The sequence below is a fragment of the Trachurus japonicus genome, chromosome 1 (genome assembly GCF_045865225.1).
Source record: "Trachurus japonicus isolate A0001 chromosome 1, Traja_1.0".
In the NCBI taxonomy this organism is placed as follows: Eukaryota; Metazoa; Chordata; class Actinopteri; order Carangiformes; family Carangidae; genus Trachurus; species Trachurus japonicus.
The window spans coordinates 3,011,598-3,032,639 of NC_140907.1; the positions used below are offsets into that span (position 1 = coordinate 3,011,598).

The 21,042-nt window shown below is 43.0% G+C and overlaps 2 protein-coding genes across 2 annotated transcripts; both read right to left on the reverse strand.

The window, feature by feature from the left end:
- Window positions 1–224: 224 nt before the first annotated feature.
- dcaf15 (DDB1 and CUL4 associated factor 15) lies at window positions 225–11,748 on the reverse strand. The gene is made up of 13 exons (XM_085781241.1): window positions 11,508–11,748; window positions 10,765–10,862; window positions 10,389–10,527; window positions 10,170–10,276; window positions 9,911–10,056; window positions 9,665–9,826; window positions 6,824–7,447; window positions 5,762–5,853; window positions 4,085–4,207; window positions 3,890–3,972; window positions 3,238–3,342; window positions 3,036–3,151; window positions 225–1,045 (listed from the first exon to the last, which is right to left on the reverse strand). The coding sequence occupies exons 1-13, from the start codon at window positions 11,601–11,603 to the stop codon at window positions 990–992; spliced, it is 1,947 nt and encodes a 648-aa protein (XP_085637367.1). The 5' UTR covers window positions 11,604–11,748; the 3' UTR covers window positions 225–989.
- Window positions 11,749–11,929: 181 nt separating this feature from the next.
- On the reverse strand, window positions 11,930–20,693 carry khsrp (KH-type splicing regulatory protein). Its single transcript, XM_085781372.1, has 18 exons — window positions 20,572–20,693; window positions 19,229–19,331; window positions 19,051–19,104; window positions 18,922–18,958; window positions 18,746–18,804; window positions 18,578–18,649; window positions 18,422–18,479; window positions 17,189–17,345; window positions 16,902–17,000; window positions 16,678–16,806; window positions 16,486–16,588; window positions 16,004–16,125; window positions 14,789–15,079; window positions 14,578–14,687; window positions 14,376–14,464; window positions 14,009–14,215; window positions 13,091–13,287; window positions 11,930–12,813 (listed from the first exon to the last, which is right to left on the reverse strand). The coding sequence occupies exons 1-18, from the start codon at window positions 20,659–20,661 to the stop codon at window positions 12,805–12,807; spliced, it is 1,986 nt and encodes a 661-aa protein (XP_085637498.1). The 5' UTR covers window positions 20,662–20,693; the 3' UTR covers window positions 11,930–12,804.
- Between the last annotated feature and the right edge of the window lie 349 nt (window positions 20,694–21,042).

The following is a 21,042-nucleotide window of genomic DNA, read 5'->3' on the forward strand; positions in this document are numbered from 1 at the left end:
ACTAGATTAAAAAAATAAAAGCCCCAAAAGGCTTCTGAATAAATCATTATAAGCGAGAATCATTTGAAAAAAGTGATTTCTCTTAATTAGGTGAAGTTCTCATAAAAACCCAACAGGCAATAACCCATGAGTGTACAATTAAATCAATCCAACTAAATTAAGTCACACACATTTACAGTAAATGCACTAAAAGAATATTTAAAACCAAGCACCCATAACAAATATTTGAAACATTTTATTTTGACAAAATATCCCAACCTAAAATAGTCTCACTTCTTGTCAGTAAACATACAGGATAATGTCAACCAGCTGGGCAGATGACTGCAACACCTTCTATTTACATGACATAAAAAAGACATTAAGACTGAAGTGGTGCAGGACTGGTCCCACTTAGTCTCATTTTAAATACTGCAGCTTTATGAGTGAGCACAGCTAGACTGAACTGGTCCAAGCCAGGTGAGGAAACTTGTTCAGAAGCAGCAGCATCGGTCAGATGAAACACACTAAACACACACACACACGCACACACACACTTATTCTCTGTGATAAAACTCCTCGTCAGATTACACAGATTACAGACACATAAAAAAAGACATTCTCACCACGACAACAGTACGGCTTTATGTATAAAAACAAAAAGTATAAACTAAAAGTTTGTTCAGTCCAGCTCTTAGGTTTGGTGGTTGCATTAATACAGTACACAATTACAAAAAAACAAGATGAAATCTGGAAAATGTAACAGATCAAATAAAAAACTTCATTTTTACAGTATTCCATCTAGGGCGTTCTTAGTTCAGTTTGACACATTTTAACTAAATATTACAGAAGCACTGAACATGTGCAGTTTCTTTAGATTAAGGTTGGGCTACAGATTGAACAGACTGTTGTGTGTTTGTGTGTGTGTGTGTGTGTGTGTGTGTGTGTGTGTGTGTGTGTGTGTGTGTGCGCGCGCGCACATTTGCTTTGACACTTGTTGTCCTCTTCCTTCTTCATAATACAATCCAGGTACATCGGTCACTATCTGCCAACACTTGCAGAGATGAGCCTACAAGTGAGAAGAAGAGTGACTTGATTTATAATTCACACAGACACAAAGAAAAAAACCCAAAGAAACTTAAAGATTCAGTTTATATGTTCCAACTCTAGGACACCTGCTATTGTCCATACTGGTAATTGGGCCTTTTCTCACAGAGGACATTTCACAGGTCACAGTACAGATAGATTGGTGAAAAAAAGATTGATGGTTGGTTGAGTTCCATTCAGCTGCTTCAGTCTAGTGTCCTGGTATCCTGACCACCTGTCAACTCACTGGGACAGTGAACGTATTGTGTGTGTTGCATGTTTGCCACATAGAGCAACTGTGATCAAGTCTGTATGGGAATCCAAGTAATTATGTTGTATCTGTCTTTCTATAAAAAGAATAGCATTAGTGTAAATATCTGTCTGTAAAGGAGAATTCCGGTCATTTTTGACCCCTAACTCGTTGTCCTGATGGTCACCCAGTGTTGGGGGGAGCAAAAAACGCGACTAAAATTGATGCAGGCAAACCAGAGTTACACCATGGCTAGACGGTGCTAGGGATGATTTCTTTACAAAAATAAACGGTGGAGCAGTGCAGTGGTAATGTCCAAAATATCTCTGACCGTTTATTTTTGTAAAGAAATCATCACAACAAGGAGAGCAGGCGCTCTGTGATCTGATAGTAATGTCTTTCCAGGATGTTTCAGAGTTAGGCTATCTGAGGTGAGTGATTACATGCAAAAACACAAAGTTTATACTGTTTATACTGTACACTACCGTATTTTCTGCACTATAAGGCGCACTTAAAAGCCTTTAATTTTCTCAAAAAACGACAGTGCGCCTTATAATACGGAGCGTCTTATATATGGATCAATTGGTTAATTGGTTGCTTCATACTCAGCTCCATCTAGGGGATGCATAACGTAACCCCAGTTTGACTGCAGTATCTTCTATTCTACTGTAGATGACCAAATAATCGCCCGCGTGCAAATACGCGCCTGTGCTCTAATAGCCGCCGGGGGCCGACCTCATTTGGCATAATAAACGCCGGTTCAATTAAACGCCCGGGCGATTAAGTGTTTACCATAGTCTTGCACAGAAAACAAAAGTTTTTTTTTAACAGCGCTTCACCGGCTCTCACCTCTTCTGTCAGTCAGCCCCTCCTCTTGCTCTCTCTCTCTCGCATGCAGGCGCGCACACACACACACACACAGACACACAAACACAGGCGCGCTAGACTGAGGGATATAGGGATATAGATAAATGCGCTAATGTACAGTGTTGAAATTACCGCGATCGACCCCCCCTTCCGTTAACGTTCATAACACTGCTCTGATCAGCTCAGCTGTGTCGCGGTAACACAGACAAACTGTCTTTGTATTTATTGTCTGATGTCAATAAAGATGCGTCGGGGGAAAAAGTAGTTTTGTTCCAGTGGTGCTATGGTGAGCTCCTTGTTCTTTGCATGATGGTCTGGTGCTGCTCATTGCAAAAATAAATTGTAGCCTGTTGCAAATACGCGCCTGGTTCTTATAAACGCCCGGGCTACTAAATGGTCATCTACGTATGCGCCTTATAATCCGGTGCGCCCTATATATGAAAACAGTTCTAAAATAGGCCATTCATTGAAGGTGCGTCTTATAATCCGGTGCGCTTTATAGTGCGGAAAATACGGTATATGAGTTCAGTGGTGTGTCATAAGGATTCCAGTCATGTACGATAGATATTTGATTGATTTGATTTGATTGAACAATTTAGGGGTCAAAAATGACCGGAATTCTCCTTTAACAAAGACAAAAATGTTATGTCTGTATTCAGTTTTTAGGTGCAAATAATTTCACAGGTACACAAATATAAATATTCCCCCAGCTGTTAGAATCAAGGAAGGTAAGAGGCTGAAAAAGGAGTGGTTGTATTTCACCCATCTGGCCAATGTTTGAGACACTTTTGGAGGGTCTGCTGTAGAAATCACAACTCTTTGCGAGTTACAGATGTAGATATTGTATATAACTCACCTTTGTGTAGAGCTTCATTCGTCATGCGATTGATGTAGCGGGAGCTGCTCTCGGGCACCAGCCACTTCATCACTGTATTCACACAGGACTTCCTGTAAGAACTCCACACACTCCCGCTGACAGAGACACACACAGATCAGCGTCTTTGACACGACTAAAACAAGAAAAGAGCAACACAGACAGAGAGGTGTGTGTTCCTCACCTGGTCTGACCTCTGACCTCTGTGAGGTCACCGACACCCACAGTGCAACACACCCCTGTGTTCAAGTCCCAGCTAACCTGCAGGTTGGAATGGTAGGTGTTCGGCCTGCAGACGAAAGAAAAGAAACAGAGTGTTTACTGATTGTTAAAGGGATAGTTCAACATTATGGCAAATTGGCCTATTGCCATAATCCCTATAGTTTTAGGAGTAGGTTTGTTACCTTTAATTGTCGGTGCAAGCTATTTTTAGAACGGTGGAGCAGAGCCGCGAGCTGCTCAGAGCTACGCTATGGAAGCTAATGGAATGTTTTGGTTTCTTTCATCAAACTCATCAAATACACACTCCAACAACTCCAGAAGACTCTGGTGGACAAGTTGTGACCTGCACATTCACCACACTATGAGATAATAACAGAACGGTATGAGACAGAGTTGTTTTCGAGGTAAATTCATCCAAGAACACTCAACGTTCCGTTATTATCTCATAGTGTGGTGGTAGCTTGCACCGACAATTAAAGGTAACGAACCTACTATAGGGATTATGGCAATGGGCCAATTTGCCTAAATGTTGAACTATCCCTTTAAAACAAAGCGATGCATAAAGATTAAACTTCATTGGCACAAAGTTAAACAGCAGAGAAGAAGAAAAAAACCTGCAGTGTTCCTCATCTGAGTTGGAGAACGCCAGTAACAGCAGACCAATGTTGATCATTACAGTGTTGGTTTCTGGACACACCTGATACACATCAAACACACATTGTCTCACTTTGTAAGATGTCCTTTCTGGTTTTAAGTTGTACATTGTGGTAGATCTCTGCTACTTCATGCCTGTGTGTGTGTTTACTGACCTCTAATATCACAACATCATAGTCACTGAAGGAGCAGAACTGAGTGGCCCAGGCGGCATCGTTCCTGATCACCTCATTGATAAGATACTCAAAATCCAGAGTCAACTGCTCCACACACACACTCTGCAAGAGAACACAAGTTCACACAAAATCCAGTAACAGTTGCCAAAAGCAACCATACAAACCCTCCCTATAACAGGGTTCCTACACATTTGAAATCTCCAAATTCCATACTTTTTCCAGACCCTAATTTCCAGACTTCTCGGTAGGGCTGACCTCCAAAAGTCGACTATTCGACGATTCGATTCGGAGGGGTCTGATTCGACTATGAACCTCGTAGTCGAATCTAACCAAGACCGTACCATTCTGACTATATGGGGGTGCCCACGGCTGCTGAGCATAAATTGTTAGCCTACATAGAATGTCTTTTTTCATTATAAAAAGGCTATTTTGATACAAAAGCTGCACACTTTCTGTTAATAAAGAGTTCAAAATTATGTGTGCGTTTAAACGGTAGTCTTAGCTTCTTACTACGTATTAATAAATCACCCACTGCAGTTGCACAATCAAATGAGCGGAGGTTTTTTTTTTTTTTTTTTTCAAATGAGCGGAGGTGAGCAGTAGGACCGTCAAAGTCACGGTACTCAGAAGTCACTGCAGAACACTCACGGAGTGGCAAAAAGACGAGAGGCAGAGCCGCCAAAGTTTAAAATCAAGGAAGTCTGACAGTCTAACTTTGTAGTTATCATGCATGACCTGACAGAACAGCAAAACATTGTGAGGGTACATCTGACTTTGACCGAGTTACATTCAAGAACCTGCTTTCAATCACGGAAAATAAATTAACTCCAGCGGTGATTTTTTTTTCGATGGATCAGCTGTGTTTACCGTTTCAAGTGTCAATAGTTCTGATGGTTAGACAGATGAATTAGTCCCTAACACATCCTAAAGTTTGACATGTCAGAGTTTTTCAGAAGAGGAACTTGTTTTTTTTCCGACTTCCGAGTTGTAATGAACGCACCATAGTTGTGCATTATATAAACAAATCATACAATTAATCATTTGTTTTCATTATTCTGAATGTGTATGCCATTATGTTACCAAATTATTTCCAGGAGATTGTAGCTATAGGTAGCACATACAAAAATAATTAACCCAGATAACTTCAGATATAATAAGACCAAACCCAGATAAGTATTAAGTATTAAGCCAGATCATTTCCATACAATAATTTCCATTTTCCATACTTTTCTAGACCTGGAAATGTAAAAAATCAAATTCCATACTTTCCCATACTTTCCATACTTGCGTAGGAACCCTGCTATAAACACACGGTGAGCAGTGTTTCATTGTAGGTAAAAGAGCATGAGTGGACCATGGAATGTTTTTACTGAGATTGTACAATATTTTTTAAACTGTTGTGTAACATCGGGGCTCTTTTATAACAGAAACCTGGGCAGAACTAAACAAATTCAACTTTTATACAAAACTAGAAAGTCAGCCGAGCCCTGCAACAGGACAAAGAACAACTGGACTGCAGCTGTCCATGAAATAGAGTAGACTATTATAGTCTTTATTAGTTTATTCGTTTATAGTTCCTTATAATAAGGAGAAACTACAATACTAGAAAGAATTGACAACACTGGCGGGCTGTGCTTACAGCTACATAACACTCACCTGTCCATTGTGTGGCCCAGTGACTAGCTGCAGGTTCCTTCCCTTCAGATCAGTGACGGTGAAAGGCAGCTGGACCTTATCGTCCTCGTAGCCTAGAGGCAGAAACAGAGGGGGAAATGCCATCAGCATCCGGGACACAGGTTTTACAGGGATACGCCAACATTTTTTTTGTGTCTTGCCTCACTCCCGAGTCCATGACAAAGCAGATAGACACCATCCTTTCGACTGTGCGTGCAGTAACAAGGGAGATAGAGCCGTATCGCCTGTAATTAGCTTAGCTCAAATGCTGGAAGTGCATAGGTAGTGTTAGCCTGCCTCCACCTAAAGTCATCAGAGAAACTCTTCAGCAACTCTAAATGGAAACCGGCGGGCCGATCTTCGTCTCAGAGCTGACAAAACTCTCCGGTAAGGCATCTTGAGTGGTCAAATGCCGGTAACGGGACAAGATCGGTCAAAACGGAGGGTTCAAGCAAAGACGGTTTATTTTGGTTCAAGCTAGCTACATGGAGGGTAGGTTAGCTTCCTATTTCAAAGTCAAAGCACAAATTCTATCGTCATGGTTTTCTGTATGTAAAGGGCAACGGGTGTTTTATTTTGTGAAAGTAACCGGAAGTGTGTTGGTCACAACGGCTAGCCTGAGTAGCGCCGAATTCGTCCGAACAAAACTGTAAACAGCTGGTATTTAGACAAATTAACGACACACTGCTGATCTAAACGGCTACTTTGTCGCCTAAAAATGTTTGAAATGTCGATAAAGTGATATATTTACAGAGTTTAGAGCTAAAATGAAATCAGCTTCTGACTAAAATGAAATCAGCTTCTGACTGCTGATTTCGGCTCGGGTAGGAGGCAGGCTAACACTACCTATACACTTCCAGCGTTTGAGCTAAGCTAATTAGCAGTGCGCCAGCTCTGCCCGTATCTCCCTTGTTACTGCACGCACAGTCGAAAGGATGGTGTCTATCTGCTTGTCATGGACTCGGGAGTGAGGCAAGACCCCCCCAAAAAATGTTGGCGTATCCCTTTAATGTCTCATCCTCTGTGTCCTCCTCTTTCTCTCACCTCCTGTGTTCTGCTCTGCTGTCCCTGGCTGTTGGAGGCAGTAGTGCAATTGTGAGTAGTTCACATATCCAGGCTCACTGGAGCCCGCCTCCTGTGACGAGGACGGGGTCGGAGGTGACGAAGGCGACGAAGAAGAAGATGCCGGAGACATCACTTGCTCTGGGCACGAATGCAAACTGTGGCGCACACCTGATGTGGATGCTTGTGGTAAACTAGTCCGTCTCTCCTCCTCCCTCTTCTCTCTACAGTCCTCCTCCTCCGCTCTCCTCTCTACAGTTATTGCTCTGTCTCCTGGTGTCTGTGCTGCCTCTTTTTCACCACTGTCAACTGTCCTCCTCTCTTCAGCTTCTTTCCCCCCTCCTCCTCCTCCTCCTCCTCCTCCTCCTCCCTGTGCTCGCCTGAAGAGGTCAGCAGCAAACTCCCGGGCTCTCACAGCTGCCTGTGACTGGCTGGGAGACGAGGGGATGGGAGCGGGTCTGCTGGGGGGCAGTCGGCTTTCGGGGGATCCCTGAGGTAGTGACGATGATGAAGAGGCCGAGGAGACGGAAGAAGAGGAGGTGGAGGCTTGACTTGACAGAGCTGCTCTTTTCGTGTAGAGGATCTGCGATGACTGACCTTGCTTACCTGCAAGAGATATTGAACAGTTACCTGAGTATAAGCTGGTCTCACACTTAGGACTTAAAGGACAATTCCGGGCAAATTCAACTCGGGGGTGTATTTTCCTAACATTTTAGGTCTAAAAGAAGGAATCTGAAATTTTCTGCTTAATTGCTCCTGTTTTGTGGTAGTTGTGTTTGTCCCTGCATCGCCACGGCAGCGATGAACGGAGCGGATGGAGGTTCCGCTGCTTAGGCTGTTTACATCCCTCAAAACTGCAATTTTTTGACAGACAGCGTCAGATGGCGACTCAAACATGCACCCAGAAGTTTATTTACTTCAAGCAAGCCGACATGTTTGTAAAACTAGATCTAATTCAAAGTCTCGCGTGAGACCCAAGTTGACATTTGAAGTTTAAATTCACGTGCAGTCGGAAGCTCCTGTTTGTGTCACAAACACAGGAATAGGGCTGCAGCTATCGAATATTTTAGTAATCGAGTACTCTACTGAAAATTACATCGATTAATCGAGTAATCGGATAAAACGTATTTTTGCTTGGTTAAAGAGCAATTATGAATACACAAGAGAAAATAACATATTTCACTCAATAATGAATGACCAATTGGTTTCCTTTTGTAGAATCAACTGTTTTTATTTCTTAAATTCACAAGCAAGTATTTTCTGGTCTTGAAACATTACTAAAGAGGCGACTGCTGCTAACATAAATAAGAATAAATAAAACACAAATAAAAATAAATTAAATTAAATTACTTTCAAGATATCAAAAATAAATAAAATTAAATTACTTTCAAGATATCAAAAATGTTTTCTGTGGAGATGCTGCAACATGGAAGACGTGCTGCTGTGGTATGCAAGGGCCGTGTTACAACTAGAGTGCCTATAGAGAGACATTTTCTGTCTTTTTGTCGCCTTTTTCTCCCTCAGTCAAACACCCACGTCCGCCCCCCCGTTAAGGTTTCTACCTAATCAACGGTCTCACCTCAACAGATGGTTCACGTCATGATAACTTAAGTATTTTGGCCATTCAAACTTCCACAGTCCATAGTCCTTTTCTTTGTTTGATATTTCAAGAGACTTTGGTTAAGTAGCCTAACCATGGATAGCTCCTAGGCAGGATTGTTCTGCTGTGTTGTCGCCACTCGCCACCGTCCCCCCGTCATCGCGGCCATCGCCTCGCCGCCGCCGCCGCCCCCCTCCCCATCTCCGCCGTCATCCGCGGCGAACGGCCGCGCGGGGGGGGGGGCGTGCACGGTTACGTTCATAGGTTACGTTACGGCGCACGTTGTGCCACATTGAAAGTCCGTGCGGCCGCTTGAACTACAATTAAATTAACGATTCCTCGAGGCAGAAAAAAATCCTCGGACCATTTTTTGTAATCGAGGTACTCGAATTACTCGAGGAATCGTTTCAGCCCTACACAGGAATATCAACTCTTGACTTGCTTGAAGTAAACAAACTTCTGGGTGCATGTTTGAGTAGCCATATGACGCTGTCTGTGGAAAAAATTGCGGCTTTGAGGGATATAAACAGCCTAAGCAGCGGAACTTCAATCCGCTCCCATTCATCGCTGCCGTGGCGATGCGGGGACAGACACAACTACAGCAAAACAGGAGCAATTAAACTGAAAATCTTCAGATTCCTTATTTTAGAACTAAAATGTTAGGAAAACACACTCCCCGAGTTGAATTTGCCCGGAATTGTTCTTTAATGACAATGCAGATGTGGATCAAGAATAACAGCAGTTCATTTAATCTTCTAGCAATAACAGTGTCACAATACAAAGACTAGCAATGTCAAACATTTCAGGTTGGGCTGCCCCCGACCAAAGATTTTCTTGGTCGACCAATAGTCATCATTTATGGCAATTAGTCGACTAATCAACCATAGAAAAACTGACAGTGAGTGAGTGTCACGACTTCCTGTATCTGGCCCTTCAAATTAAAATCCCTATAGCCTTTCATATACAGTTCAGTCACATTGATTTTGTCTTAGTTTTGACAAGACACGGCTCCAAAAGTTCTTTTTTTCCCCTACGACCAATTGACCAATGAGATTTTGGTCGGCTAATGATTTTTTTGGTCGACCTGTGCTTGGTCGACTATTTGGGGGCAGCCCTAATTTCAGGCCTTTGAAAATGACCCCTCGCCCTCTGAATTCAGTTCTTCCTAAACCCTTTTTCCATGCCCCATCCCGACACAGATGAGGGCTATTTGTGAGTGTTACCTGAGCAAAGCGAGATGCCGCAGGCCACCAGAGAGTAGCTAGTGTTCAACAGAATCACCTGGTCCTTCTTCAGCTGGAAAGCTGGCTGGAAAGTGGGGAACGGATACACAACCTGGTACCTGCTGTTGAGCACATAGCCATGTTCAAGACACTCCCCACTCCCTGTGGACAGACCAAGAATACAGATGAGAGAGAGACAGAGGCAGTGAGGTCAGTGCATTTGTTTGTTTTTGTGTGTGTTTTTACCTGTACGTATGGTTGTGGCCGAGGGAACTGGGCAGCAGTGAGAGCAGGGTTTAGGAGGAGGCATGGACGCAATAGTGATGTAGATATCTCTGTTGTTCTCATCACTCATCATCAAGTTCATCAGCACAGAGCTTGAACTACGTGTACTAGCAAGAAAAACACACACACGCACAGAAAATTACTCACTACACACACTGCAATAACAAAACTCTGTTTTTAAAACTGAAACAGCTGCTGGTCGATGTGTTTGTTTACTTACTTAAAGCCAAAGATGACAATTTTGGAGTGGTCATTTGGCCACTCACACACTGTCAAGTACAGGTCGCTGTAGATTTCCTCACCTGCAAACAGACGCACATGATGGACCTAGAGACATAAAACAGACATGAGAGGACAGACAAGATAAGGACACATTCAGCTGACTTATCAAAGTTTGCATAGGAATCTGCTGGCTGTGACGCAAAGAGGAACCCTTTACTTGTTTGAGTCGACTGTGTAGGTTGAACTCCCACCAGTAGAGATGATAGGTATAGAAAGAGAAATCGTCATCTTCTCCACAGTCGCTGGTGTAGGACAGAACGTAGCGGCCGCATTTGGTGAAGCCGAGGAAAATATGTCTGGAAGCATAAAGGTGAAAGAGTGGTGAACAACATGACACATGATAAATCCTCCATGCAGCGGTCATGCCAGGTAGGGAGACTCCTGCACTGGTCTTGGGTCTGTGGTCTGTATTAGCAAAAAATTGAAAAAAAAGAAATGCACTCAATTCTGGCACTGTACTGTACAACATAATTTGAGGCAGTGTGTAAGGTGCTTAATCACAACAAACTAGTAAAACACACACACACACTGACCCTGCTCTCAGGAACTCCTCGCTGACAATGTTTTTCAATGGGACGCACACTCGAGGTGGGAGCTTCCTGAACAGACGCTGGGAAAACTGTCCCGACAGCTGCAGACCAGGCCAGAGAGAGAACATATACATAATGCAACACGAAGCACAGACATGTGTGAAGAAGTAGAGAGCATTGAAGAGCCGTAATGACTCTGGATAAGATAAGACTACACAGACCCAGCTTCATTCAAAGCCAGGCAGACACATATAGTAGAAGAGCAGTGACTGTCAGCACACGTACTGCAGATTATCTGTCTGTAAAACAGCCGTAAAGTCTGAGAGTACAGGTTTCATGTTTTTTGGGCTGTGGTAGACTTGAGTTATTGCTGCGGTTTAGCAGAAGCTAACCTCGACTGAGCTGTAACGTTTCCATGTAACATAGGTATTTAACACTGGCTCTTTCTGGCCAGCGTGCTATACCAGCCTAGCATTGTTACATCCAGGACATGCTGCCTTTGAGCTCACTGGAGAACCAAACTGAGACAAATGCCGAAGAACCCCACTAGAAGCTTTTCATATTTTGTAGCATTAGCTAATTAGCCACCTTCCAGCCATTAGCTGTGAGTCGGTTAGCCACAGAGCTAGTTAGCAGCTAACTGTAGCCTAGGAGGCTCCGGGGGACACGGAGGCTTCACTGCAGCTGTTTCACGTTATTTCTGAACCAGTCTTGTCGAGCCCTGCGTGTTGTGGGATTATACCAACCTTCCCACGCATAAGAAGCTTCACGACATGGTCTTTGTGTTTTCTTTGAGCTTTCTGTTTGCCGTCGTCTTTTTCTGTTTTCGAGCTGGGCGCCATCTCTCCCTGAACTGTTTGTCCCTCGCCGCAGTCAGGCGCGTCCTGATTGGTCGGCGGCCTGCAGGAGGCTGCCCTCACTCGCCGGTGGACACATCCATCAAAACCAAAACAAAGGTAGGCCACGGCAGAGGTGACATCCTGCCAGAGGCCACCACAAAGAGACACAACTCTGTCTAATACAACAGTGCCACGTCCGGTCTGAGAAATATATGTAAAAAATCTGACAAAAGACTCCTCTTTTTTTGTGTGTGTCTTGATTCGATATGTCTTAAAACAATTATGCTAAAACAAACTCCCAAACACAATGCTGGTGATGAAGACACTGGTAATTTGAATGTTTTTATTTTAATTATTTAAAAACAAGTTGTAAAAAAATAACAGAAAAAAATCAGCATACAATAACAGAATCTACTGGGGGAGGGGGGGGGATCTCGTAAATTAAACAGAGGACAGTCAAGCACACAAACACATACATGCATACACAACCAACCTACACACACTGTAGGACAGTTAGTGCCTTATTACAGCCACACGTTTTCTGTTCAGTAGCATACACTGTATACAGACACACACAACCCCCTGGAGGAAAAATAATTACAATGCATAAAATCAAAATAAGAAATAATGGTAGCAGGGAAAAATACACCTGCAACTTAAACACTGGGAATGCTTTTTTAAAAATGAAGTTTAAAAAAAAGAAAAAGAAAAAAAAAGAAGTACCAAGAATAAGAAAAAAGGACCAAAACGTTGCAATTGTCTTTGATACAAACATAATTTTTCTTGAATATATTCAAAATACTGCTTGATAGTTTTTACCCTCAGGAAATTGAAGGGGAAAACCACTAAGTGTGAGTCAGTGTTGAGATGCTATTGTGCTAGCTTACAAGCAAAATGCTTATTATTTCACATTTTTAAAAAACTCTCAAGATGTATTACAAGGTGTGGGTGAGGTGAAGGGGCAAACTGAATAGTAACCAAAAGTAGTTTAGTGCTTTGTTCAATGCATGGTCAAATTCCCTTTTTACATTTCTTCAAATTTGACTTAAAAAACAAACAAGGAAGTTTGGAATAGAAAATGTCTGGGTGGATGAGTAAACCATGGTCTTGTCTTATTAAAGCCAAAAAAGAATTCTCTTGACAGAAAAATCAAACAAGTCCAGGGAACCATTGAAACCGTCCAATATACCGTCCAACCACTTGTTTACTGGGCCTGAAACGAGAAATCAGACATAATGTAATTGAGCAAGACTTTATAAGAAAATGTGACTATTATCTTAACATCACACTCTGACAATAATCTGATTATTCTAACTCAGGCATGGGCAAACTACAGCCTGAGGGCCGACCCATCAAATATTGGTACAAAACTGTCCAAAGTTTGCAAAAACTGCAAACTTTGGCCAAAAAGGGTGACCAACAACACTGCTTCCACTGAAATTATAGATCTTGGCAGCTACAAAATACAACACTGGCTATGCATTTGGTACCTGTTGTCCCTGCTGTTGACCAGCTGCCTGTCCAGGTGCTTGCCCTGTCTGTCCATAGTAGGCAGCCTGCTGTCTGTAGTACTCGGCCCAGGCTGCACTGTAGTCCTGCTGGCCTCCAGCAGCAGCAGCTCCTCCTGCTGCGGCTGCCGCTGCGGCTGCTGCTCCTGGAGCAGCTGCTGCCCCTCCAGCTGGCTGGCCTGGAAAAACATACATACACACTTGTTATTTGCATACACTTATCCAACCTCTGCAATCATTTTGCAGAAAACTACTCGATGAATGATTATTATTACAAATACAGACATGTAATTCAGCGAACAAGTTGATACTTTGCTGTTTTTAAAAGGTGTTCAGAAACGGCCGTTTGTCCTGTTTGTCGCGCCTCCTTCTACGAGTTTCCACGAGTTTACTCAAGTAAGGATAGCGAATTTGATTGGTCGTTATGGAGCGGGCGAGATATTCAATGTTTGGGGCGAGACCGAGCTCGGTGTGTGTGTGTGTGTCTCAGGCGTTTGATTGACGGATCACAGATCCAATATCAGTGGCTGATAAATCGTGAGCAGGCTGACTGCTTGTGCACCTGCATTATCTAATGCGAAAAAAACTACCACACTTTCATCCCGGATTTACTCGAAAATAGAATTTTGCACAAAGTTTGTGCTACATCGTCTGATAGATGAGTTATTACACTAATTTTAAGACCCAGAGTGGAATCACATCCATTTTTCTTTTCTGTACACCTTTAAGGGTTTCTGTGGATCTGTTAATGTGTTTGAAGTGATATGTTGCAATTAATATCAAACTCTGAAGTCTTACTGGCTAAAACTGAATAATTTGAAAGTTTACCATTTACTCACACATACACACCAACACATTCTGAGAAAAACAAAAACCATCATCTCTGTATATGCCACTTACTCATGCCCATCTTCTTATAGTACTCCTCCCAAGCCTTTGTGTAGTCTGGCTGTCCTCCAGCGGCCTGTGCTGCTTGGCTCTGGTCCCCAGGTGCTGCTGCTGCAGCAGCTCCTGGAGCCTGGGCTGGCATCGCCCCCCCTGGCTGCTGCCCATAGTACTGTGCATAATATGCTGCCCATGCTGCGTTTGGGTCCGCTGCCGCTTTACCTATTAAGGGGATGGGAAAACTCAGATAATGAAAATCAACTTTTTATGTCTGGAACCATTTACAAAAGTACATTGTAACGATAAAAAACAAACTTCATTGCTTTTGAGATTGAGTATGGAAACACATTGGTGGAGAATGGAAGTAAGTGGACACACTCACTCGGGTCATGAGGACCTGGGGCTTGCCATTGCTGGTAGGTATTTCCCCAACCCTGAGGACAGTACTGGGGACCACCGGGTGAACCCCCACTGCAGAGAAGGACAGGTGCAGTTTAGTAATCAAACTACTTTATATCAGTCAATCACAGCTGGAGCAAAGTCTAAAATTCTGCATTGACGTGTTTTTTGTGGGTTGTACTTACTGAGGAGCACCACCAGGAGGCCCTGCATTATATGGATTGGGATTATAGGGACCCATTGGACCACCTGGGCCTCCTGGACCAGGACCACCACCAACTGGACATAAAGGAGCCTAAGGAAAAACAGGAGGGAGCCCATTCAAAGACGAGTCCATTGAATGCCATACAGATGTTTGAATCAAGTATCATTTCTTGCACCTCAACTTGAACATACCTCAATCTTATCTTCTATGAGCTGTTTCGCATGATCAATCTGTTGTGGGGACCCTCGGATGATGAACAGTTTGAAGTTTGGATCGCCGTTTGGAGGTGGCTGACGAGATATTTCCACAAATGCACCAGTCTGTTGGTTGATGGACTTCACATTCTCTCCTCCTCGGCCAATGACAAGCCCGCATTTGTGAGCAGGGATGGAGAAGGTCATCTCTCCTCCTGGAGGACCCCAGTTGCCCTGGCCTCTACCCCGCCCACCAGGTGGCATCCCAGCACCAGGACCTGGGGGGCCCTTTGGAGGAAGCAAACCACATGTAAGGTTAAAAAGTCCTTGTGTTCATGAGACGTGACACCAACTGAACGAATGCTAAATGGAACAGTGGACTGAACAGTAGCATCTCCAGACAGTATGTTAAACTTGTACCTTGTTTGTTGTATTGTTTTTTGCCTATATGTGAAAACTCAATAAAAATCTAAGTGATAAAAAAAAAAGTCCTTGTGTTGTGACATTAAAAAGGAGAATTCCTTTTTCGTTGTCCTGATGGTCACCCAGTGTTGGGGGGAGCAAAAAATGCAACTAAAATTGATGCAGGCAAACTAGATGGCGCTAGGGATAGCGACAACTCTAACCTATGGGGGCAATTCTTTCAACCAGAACAAACACTCAAAAAACAATCAAATATCTATGGTACATGACTGGAATCCTTACGACACACCACTGAACTCATAAAAAAAATAAATGGTCTGAAATATTTTGGGCATTACCACTGCAATGTTTGACCGTTTATTTTCGTAAAGAAATCATCACAACAAGGACAAAGTGTTAGTTTCTGTGGCGGGGAGAGCAGGCGCTCTGTGATCGGATAGTAATGTCTTTCCAGGATGTTTCAGAGTTCGGCTGAGGTGAGTGACTACATGCAAAAACACAAAGTTTATACTGTTTATACTGTACACTATATGAATATGTACCATAGATATTTGATTGTTTTTTGAGTGTTTGTTGTGGTTGAAAGAATTGCCCCCATAGGTTAGCGTTGTCGCTATCCGTAGTGCCGTCTAGCCATGGTGTTACTCCAGTTTGCCTGCATCAATTTTAGTCGCGTTTTTCCTCCCCCCCAACACTGGGTGACCATCAGGAAAACGATTTAGGGGTCAAAAATGACCGGAATTCTCCTTTAACCTAGACATCAAGATCAAGTCTGGTCTTTGTACTCACCTGCCCACCCTCCTCTCTGGCACGGATGCTCTGTAGCAGGTCAGTGATGACTGAAGCAGCATGCTGACACTGGTCAGGTGGACCCATGATATGGGCTATTTTATCGGGACCTGTTCCATCGTCTGTAAAGAAAGAAAGGGACAGGCACGCTCACAACTGAGGGCAAACACACAAACTGAACCACAAAAGAACCAGATTTCTAAATACCAGTCATAGCAGCAGCAGATGTTTACAAGCTGAAGAGATGTGGCAACACAACACAATACACTGAAGACCAGAAATTAAAACTATATGACTTTTTCTTGCCAACCAACAGGTGGAAATGTCCAAAGCATCCATCATCCTTCATAGGTTTGGTACCAAAAAGCTAAAGCAGTGTTATTTATTGGCATTTAAAATCCTATGTTGTTTTATTATAGTTTCAAGACATGATGAAATTATGTTATTTATGTATAGTATTCCAAAATGTTTGTAGTGTTCACCTGGTTTAAACTGTATTTTCACACCGGTATCGCTCTGGATCTTTTTAATCATCTCCCCATTACGTCCAATCACGACTCCCACAGAGTGGCGGGGGACCGCTATCTGTAGAATTAAAAACAAGTGTCCATCAAAATCACAGCAAGCATAAACCACCCTGTCCATTTAGCCACATTTCATATTTAAACACTTACATCAATGCCACCGCCTCCTCCTCCTCCTCCACCTCCTCCTCCTCCCATCCTTGAGCCGTACTCATTCCTGTCTCCAAAGCCAGGGTGATCCCTTTCTCGTAGAATTTCATTGACCATCTCTTTTGCTTGCTACGAATATAACATCAAAGTAATCATGGTGAGATGGTGAAAAAGGACAAAGACAAGTGCTATGCATTTTCCTCTTTACTAGAACTTTAAGGTACCTGCACTTTGTAAGGGTCTCCGATGATGCGCAGGGGTTTATCTATGTTAGGTGGCTGGGATCCATCTTGAATAAGAATCATTTTAACTCCGGCTCGCTCCTAGAAATTTGTAGGAGAGATGCGTTACATTGATTACAGAGACGCAGCATATTGACCTTTTCTTTCTACAAGCATGTCACACTTGACTATTTGCATTAGGCTTCACAGTTCATAAAAATCAGCAGACCCCTTTCCAAATCAATGTCAAATATTTGTACAGTAGAGATAAGACGCCGTTTAATTCTCACCTGTAGCTGTTTGATGGTCTCTCCTCCTTTTCCTATAATGAGGCCAGCCTTGCCTGCAGGGATGATCATCTCCTGCATGGAGCCTGCCTGCCCGTTGTTGTTGTTGGACGACTCATGACCTCTGGACACTATGTCATCGATAAGTGCTTTGGCTCTCCTGGGAGTAAAGTAAGTTGCCCATACGATTAAGAAAAACAAGTCCAAAACGCATATGATTAATTTAGTTAGTGGGTCACACTAATCTGCCAGCAGCTCCAACTGTACCTACCGTATGTCACAGTCGCAGGCAGCTGCAGTTTTAAACTGGCAGCACTTTGGATAAATGTGCAAAAATAAATACTAGGAGATCTTAATGAGTCTGACAGGCTTTAAATTAAATTTTAGCAGATGGTATAACTTTAAAACAAGCTTGTTTGTTGTCTTTTAAAAAAAGGGACATTCAGGGAATGGTGTTGTTACAGGTTCATCTAAATATTTTTCCTGTTTGTTCAAACTCAAAACTTAAGACTGCCTTCTTGGTGTTTATGCACTTTAAAATTCACACTGCAAACACAGAGATCAATACACTTTGCCTGAAGCTGACGATGCTGCTTTCTGTATCATAAACCAACTCTATTTTTAGCAGTCAAACAAAATCCTTGTATTTTATTTTATTTAGTAAGTTTTGGTTGTAGAAATGATTAGGAGTAAGTTAAGAAACATGGTTGTGGTTTAACTCTTGGCAAATGATCTTTTGTACAAACCGCAAGTTCTGCCTTTAATGCGAAACTCAGGAAGAAGTCTACACCATCATTCAAGTAAACAGCAAATGGTTATAAAATGTTCTAAATCTAACTTAAGCCTTAAACCAAAGATGAACTTCATCATTTCATTAAACATGTAGTTTCAGGAGTGTATGTGTGAGCACACAATATCTGAGTATCATGAGTGCATGCCTGCTGGTGGATGCAGGAACATATATGGTATGTTATATTTTCTGGCTGGCACTTGTTGTCATGTTAACTCTAATATCGTCTATTCTTTAAGAGCAGGGGCTTATTTTTATTTTTTTTACCCTGTCTGTCTCCTGGGGTAGTTTTATGTATTTTTAACAATCAGTATTTGTGTTGTTTATCAAATTGAAAAAATCACAACTTAATCAATTAAAAAAAAAAAAATGAGATGCTACTTGACCTCATAAATATGGACATAAAAAAAATAAATCCACTGCTCTAAACATGAAAACAAACTTACTGTATGGCATCTGGTGACCCCGTCAGAGACACACTTCTTTCAGGAAGACCAGCACTGTCTGTGGATTCATATGAAAATGTGTGTTAATCCAATAGCAGCTGGAAAGCCCATTATATGTTGCTGATTTTGTGAATATGGGCTTAACAAACAGCTCACCATGAGCAATCTGGACTTTGCAGCCGGAGTCTTGTTGAATTTTGTTAATCTGTTCACCTCCTCGACCGATGACTTCAGGGATGACAGAGAAGACGTACACGTTTTAGACCGTAATCAGCGATGCAGGCATTCTACGTTAGTTTAGGAAACGTATGTGTATGTACTCACTGAGACCGACCATGCCATCAGGCACTTTGTACTCTTCTGACAATGTGGAGGGCCTGACGCTGTAGATAGGTAAAAAAAAAAAAAAAAGATATATTATACAAAGGACCTTGTCTGTCAGAATCATAAGAGGTCAAAAAATGTTTGTATCAAAGAAAGATTCCAAAATAGTCCTGTACCTTTGTTGGGACAGGGCAGCCAGCTGAGCTCCAATAGCTGGAAAAGAAGGAAAACTGGTGAGTGGTTGGGAATTCAGTCAAGCGAGTGTGTGTGTAATAGGACCAATGTGGGTATTAGGGTTAACGTACATAATCCAGAGTCTCTTTCACCCTGTGGTGCTATCTTCTTGGCATCAGGTTCATCTGGGAAAACAAAAAAAAGAAAAACAATATTTATAAAAAATAAACAGGGAGGGGATTAAAGAGTTAGTGTTACAATGTGGCTGAACAAATGCAGACCAAGTGGCCGTTGGTGCTGATTTATTACCTGCTTCTTCCAAGGATCGTTTCTGTGCTGGGAATGGGTAACTCTCAGCTCCTCCGTTGTTACTCGGAGTGGGAACGCCGTCTCCACCAATTTTAGCTGCAATCTGGAAAGAGGTGAACACTGGATGAAGCTTCTGCAATACACTCTGAAATAATGAAGAACTCTCAGGGATGCATCTTTTTGTAGAGCATTTCAAAACCATGAGCAACTCAATTGAAAAATATAGGGGGGGGAAAAAACTGTGACTACAATACATGTATAATTGGGAGTGTAGTGGTGGTGGGTACTTATCAGGCAAAGAGGATGCAATTTAAAGACAGTAAGAAAGTGTAGGTTACAATACTTTTGAAGCTTCACTGGTACCAGATATTAAGTCATGAATCATCCGTCTCTACATCACTCTGACCCTTAACAGAATGATAGCAGAAGTGGAGGGGGAATGCATTCATTTCTATTTAGTAAATGTGCGGATGATATAATCTGATACAGCCATAATAAGACCAGTGCTTTCAGCGTTCAGTCAATATAAAAACCATTAATATGCAAAGACCTTGATGATTAATTAACCTATTTAGATTATTCAAAGCCAAAGCCATTGTCTCTCTAGTCCCAGAGTCTCAGATGACAAACTCAGCGGCCTTTCCTCTGTTTCATCCTAACTAATCTACACGGTTGGAGGATGCTCCTCACACAACAGTTGTGCAGACCATTTTGTACACTTCACAGACTAATTCATTACGCCAAGTCTGGTAGAAAACAATCATTACCCTAACCTTGATGACTGCAAAGCCCTGTGTGGTGGTGTAGCGTCACACTGTAAAAGACATAGCCTCCAGGTACTGAACTTTTACTCCTCCACTGTCATGAACAACATTTTGTTCACATGCTGCTATTCGTGTACCTCAGTGCAGTCAGTTAATGGTGCTTTTAATACAGTTGTAACGTCGTGGCGTTGTCGTTAATTGCTAAAGCTGACTAATATTGTGTTTCCTACGCAGAGGACGCAGCTCGGTGTCCTAGTTAGCGTTAACCATGCCTAACTACTACCCGAGCTAACTTAGCTAGCGGCTAGTCCATTCACCTCCCGGGTCCAGCTGACGGTAATAATTATATTTACATGACAGAGTGACCTACATCGCTGCTCGGTGCAGCTCACAGACCCGCTCAACGGACCCCTCCGAGAGCGGGTTGGACGAATAAAGAGCACCGCTACCGGCTAACTAGCTGGCTAGCTGGTAACCTCCAGCCGCCGTCACGGGTTATCGCTGAGCTAGCCGCGGCTCCCCGGAGGAGCTAACTAGCAGCCCGGTCCTCTCCTCTCGCTGCCCGGGCTCTTCGCTCACCTGTCTGGCTCGTTGTACGGCATCAGCGAAGGCGTCATTTTTCATCCCAGCGCCGACTCCGTTGGTCGGCAGACCGCCGTATTCAGACATGCTGCTCACAAGGGGCGAGACTCACCGGGGGCAGGCTGGATGGCTTCGGCCGGGTCGAGCTGCGCAGGAGCGGGAAGGCTAAAAAGGAAGGCAGCGGGGGGGACACCAATGTGAACCACGCCGGCAAACTTCCCTGCTTAAAACAACCAATCAGTGCCGCTCCCCCCGGGTTTTCTTCCTCTTCTTCTTCCTTACATTGATGCAGGTTGACAGTCGCTGTTGTACCGAGGAAACACCCCCACCGCCTGGCCTGGAGTAGCCTACACACAGGACACGGTTCAAGCATGGGTTCAAGTCTAGACTGTGTATAAAAAGGCTATGATCGGAGGGTGGGGGGTGTGCACCAAAGGAGTTCATGTACAATAAGACTTGTTGCATTTT

What these genes read in the sequence shown, in the direction of transcription:
- dcaf15 (XM_085781241.1), bottom strand. Translation starts at nt 11,603, where the DNA reads ATGGCGCCCAGCTCGAAAACAGAAAAAGACGACGGCAAACAGAAAGCT. An exon ending in AGCTTCTTATGCGTGGGAAG is followed by an intron (nt 10,863 to 11,507) that starts GTTGGTATAATC and finishes CCTGGTCTGCAG; the next exon opens with CTGTCGGGACAGTTTTCCCA. An exon ending in ATTGTCATCTTTGGCTTTAA is followed by an intron (nt 10,057 to 10,169) that starts GTAAGTAAACAA and finishes TTTTCTTGCTAG; the next exon opens with TACACGTAGTTCAAGCTCTG.
- khsrp (XM_085781372.1), bottom strand. Translation starts at nt 20,661, where the DNA reads ATGTCTGAATACGGCGGTCTGCCGACCAACGGAGTCGGCGCTGGGATG. An exon ending in GGGTCACCAGATGCCATACA is followed by an intron (nt 17,346 to 18,421) that starts GTAAGTTTGTTT and finishes CTTTACTCCCAG; the next exon opens with GAGAGCCAAAGCACTTATCG. An exon ending in CTATAAGAAGATGGGCATGA is followed by an intron (nt 13,288 to 14,008) that starts GTAAGTGGCATA and finishes ATGTTTTTCCAG; the next exon opens with GCCAGCCAGCTGGAGGGGCA.